Source organism: Nicotiana tabacum, chromosome 15, assembly GCF_000715075.1.
Source record: "Nicotiana tabacum cultivar K326 chromosome 15, ASM71507v2, whole genome shotgun sequence".
In the NCBI taxonomy this organism is placed as follows: domain Eukaryota; kingdom Viridiplantae; phylum Streptophyta; class Magnoliopsida; order Solanales; family Solanaceae; genus Nicotiana; species Nicotiana tabacum.
The window spans coordinates 131,873,385-131,876,635 of NC_134094.1; the positions used below are offsets into that span (position 1 = coordinate 131,873,385).

The following is a 3,251-nucleotide window of genomic DNA, read 5'->3' on the forward strand; positions in this document are numbered from 1 at the left end:
GGAAATTTGAAAAGTAGTAGTAATAATTTTACAAATAAATATTTTTCTTCAAAAGCAACTAACTAAATCCAAACGTCAAATTACCATTTCAAAAATGTATTCAAGATCTTTTAAACAAAATTGTTTTTTCAAAATATTGCGGAACTAAAGTGTCGGAAGCAGATTCGGCCAAATTCAATAATTTTGGTTCGAATTATATATGTATATCTTAAAAAATCTATTAAATATATAATATAAATTATTAACATAAAACACAGTAACTTAAAATAACTAAAATTCGTTTGAAATTTTGATTCCGCCTCTATGTCTAAATCAGTGTTCAAACCTAAGGGCCAAGTGTAAAGATAGACAAAGAGACCAACAATGTATCCACAGAGCCAGCAAACCTAATACTATTTGATATTGAATGACACGTAGAGAGCTCATATTGACTACTGTGTTTACAATAGCCATACAACTGACACGTGTGCCCACGTATTATGCCACTCGTCCACTAACCTATAGCATAACTCTTCTTATATATATCTGAAATTTTTTCCAGACTCAACCAGATCATTTTCTTGTTTGTGTAATACTATCAATTCATTGCTCTGATCTAGTATTCTTCACTTACAAATATAGTTTGTTTGGTTAATATAATTATGGCTTCAAGAAACATAAGGGAGTTGATTTATGTGTTGTTATTAGTGGGATTTGTGGTTATTTCTATGTCTGGTTTGGTGATTTGTAAGGAAACTAATGAGGAAATTGAGCAGCAAAGTAAAGAAAATTCAGAGTCTTGGACAGGATGGGCTAAAGATAAGATTTCTGAAGGTCTTGGTTTTAAATCAACTGATGATGATTCTGCTGCTAAACAAGCTTCCGATTCAACTATGGATGCTGCTAAGAATGCCAAAGACAAGATTACTGATACTGCTACAGGTTAATTATTATGGCCTATACTATTTTTTATGTAGTTTAATTAGTTTACATAGATTCTATATTCAAGTTCGCGGTCAAAATTAGTACAAGAATTTTGACCCTCAATGTTCGAAATTTACAAGTTGATTGGGGTTGGGACGGCGGGGGAGTATCAATTTATAGTAGTTAAACTTATAATGTAATTAACTTATATATTACCTACAGTATAATTGTTCTATCCGCGTATGAACTTAATTGTCTTTTTAAGTTTAGTAAGTTGAGAGTGTAATATTTTTCTTACACTTTCCAACTCAGTGGCGTAGTTATAATTTTGCGGAGTTATAATTTTTATTAGGGGGTTAATATATAAAGAGGAAGTTAGCATATAAGTACTAGGTAGCAAAATGTTATATATATATATATATATATATATATATATATATATATATATATATATATATATATATATATATATATATATATATATATATATATAAACGTGTGATCCACCAATTTACTGAGTGATTTTTCTTACCGCTGCGCTTACGTCGCGTTCGGACCCAACAATGTGAAAGTACGAAAATGCTCTAAGTTAACGAACAATAAAACGGATGTGCTAAAGCGCAACACCGATTTTATATTATATGCATTTCACTATAACATATTTTTTTAATCGTTACTAAGTAGGATTAGCAACAAATTGCAATTTTGTAGTAGTGATTATAGAAATGTGGATGCGAGTTAATTGTGGAAAAATTTGAATGAAATGCAGGAACAGGACAATACGTAGCAGACAAGGCAGGAGATATAAAGAACACAGCAGAAGAAGCAAAGAACAAAGCATACGAAACAGCAGAAGCAGCAAAACAAAAAGCAACAGAAAAATCAAGTGAAGCTTATTCAAAAGCAGGAGAAGAAAAAGAAAAAGCATATTCAGATGCAGAAACAGCAAAACACAAGGCATCAGAAAAGGCAGAAGAAGCAAAGGAAAAAGCAACAGAAAAAGCAGAAGAAGCAAAACAGCAAATGAAAGGAATGGGAGAAGAGAAAGCAGAAGGAGAAACAGAAGAACATATGAGTTGGGCTAGAGAGAAAGCAAAAGAAGGATATGAAAGTGCAAAGAGCAAAGCAGAGGAAACATTGGAAAAAGCAAAGGAAAATATAGCTTCAAATTTGGAATCAGCTAAGGAAAAAACAAAGGAAATTAAGGAAAATATAGCTGGCAAAAAGCGAGACGAGGAACTCTAAATTAGAATTATATCAAGATATGTAATAATATAGTGATGATAACAGGTGTCGTTAATTTTTTTTTTTTGGGGGGGGGGGGGGGTGGGTCTTTTTGTTGGTAATTTTTCCAGGGTGGCTTTTCTAGGTGTCGTGAAATTGTTGTGTTAGTATTTTTATGTTTCCGTTGTATTATCAGGGTTAGTCCGTCTACTTTTTGTTAATAACACTTTTGCACCTTCTTGCTTGTAATATTTTAGTTTTGTGCATTAGCAGTGTCAAATTACAATTTACAAATATGCAGTCGGTGCTAAATAACATGGCCAGCAATTAATGTTACGAGATAGTATTTATGCTGAACGTTGGTCGATAATGCTGGAAAATTTGGCTAGGTTTAATGTTGAATGCGAGTATTTATGTTTAATGTGTGTTGGGCTGTTGGCTATGTAGAAATGTTGGCCGAGTTATCTTTTAATTAACAAGATTATGTTAAATTTGTCGACAGTCATGAAAATTAGGAACTGTCAAACTTCTATGTTGATAGTTGTATGAAAATCTTCGACTATCAAAATTTAGACGCAATTTTTCATGAAAATATGGGAGATGTAATTAGAAAACAAGGCAAGTTAAATTGGTAGTTACAAACCATATAAGTCAAAACAAAGTTTGGCGACGATAAAAAATAGACAAAAGAAAAATATACTAAAAAAGCTATAATTTAATATGGTTCGGTTAATGAATTATATTTAAAAAAAAATTAATATAAAAATTATTAACAGAATAACAATAACATACTCAGTATTATCTCACACCGTGAGGTTTGGGGAGGAACCCCTACCTTATGAGGATAGAGGTTATTTCCAATAGATTTTCGGCTTAGGAAAGTATAAGCACCACATTAATAAAAATATAGATAAGAAGGGACAGTACCAAAAAGCCATATAAAAGCAGAATAAAAATAATAAGATAGTAAGTTAATCAACAATAAAAAAAATAACGGTTAGTCATAAAAATTTAGTACCAACAGAAAGCGAGGCTGCATGCCAATACTAATGTTATGAACACTCTAGACTACTTACTCTACTACCTTAATCCTCGACCTCCATACCTTCATACCAAGGGTCATG

The 3,251-nt window shown here is 31.7% G+C and overlaps 1 protein-coding gene across 1 annotated transcript; it reads left to right on the top strand.

Moving 5' to 3' along the window:
* The first annotated feature begins 537 nt into the window (after positions 1–537).
* LOC107771277 (uncharacterized) lies at positions 538–2,376 on the top strand. The gene is made up of 2 exons (XM_016590619.2): positions 538–921; positions 1,673–2,376. The coding sequence occupies exons 1-2, from the start codon at positions 642–644 to the stop codon at positions 2,146–2,148; spliced, it is 756 nt and encodes a 251-aa protein (XP_016446105.1). The 5' UTR covers positions 538–641; the 3' UTR covers positions 2,149–2,376.
* Positions 2,377–3,251: the final 875 nt, after the last annotated feature.

Coding starts and splice junctions, on each gene's coding strand:
- LOC107771277 (XM_016590619.2), top strand. CDS start 642: ATGGCTTCAAGAAACATAAGGGAGTTGATTTATGTGTTGTTATTAGTG. Junction 922..1,672: donor GATTACTGATACTGCTACAG/GTTAATTATTAT, acceptor AATGAAATGCAG/GAACAGGACAATACGTAGCA.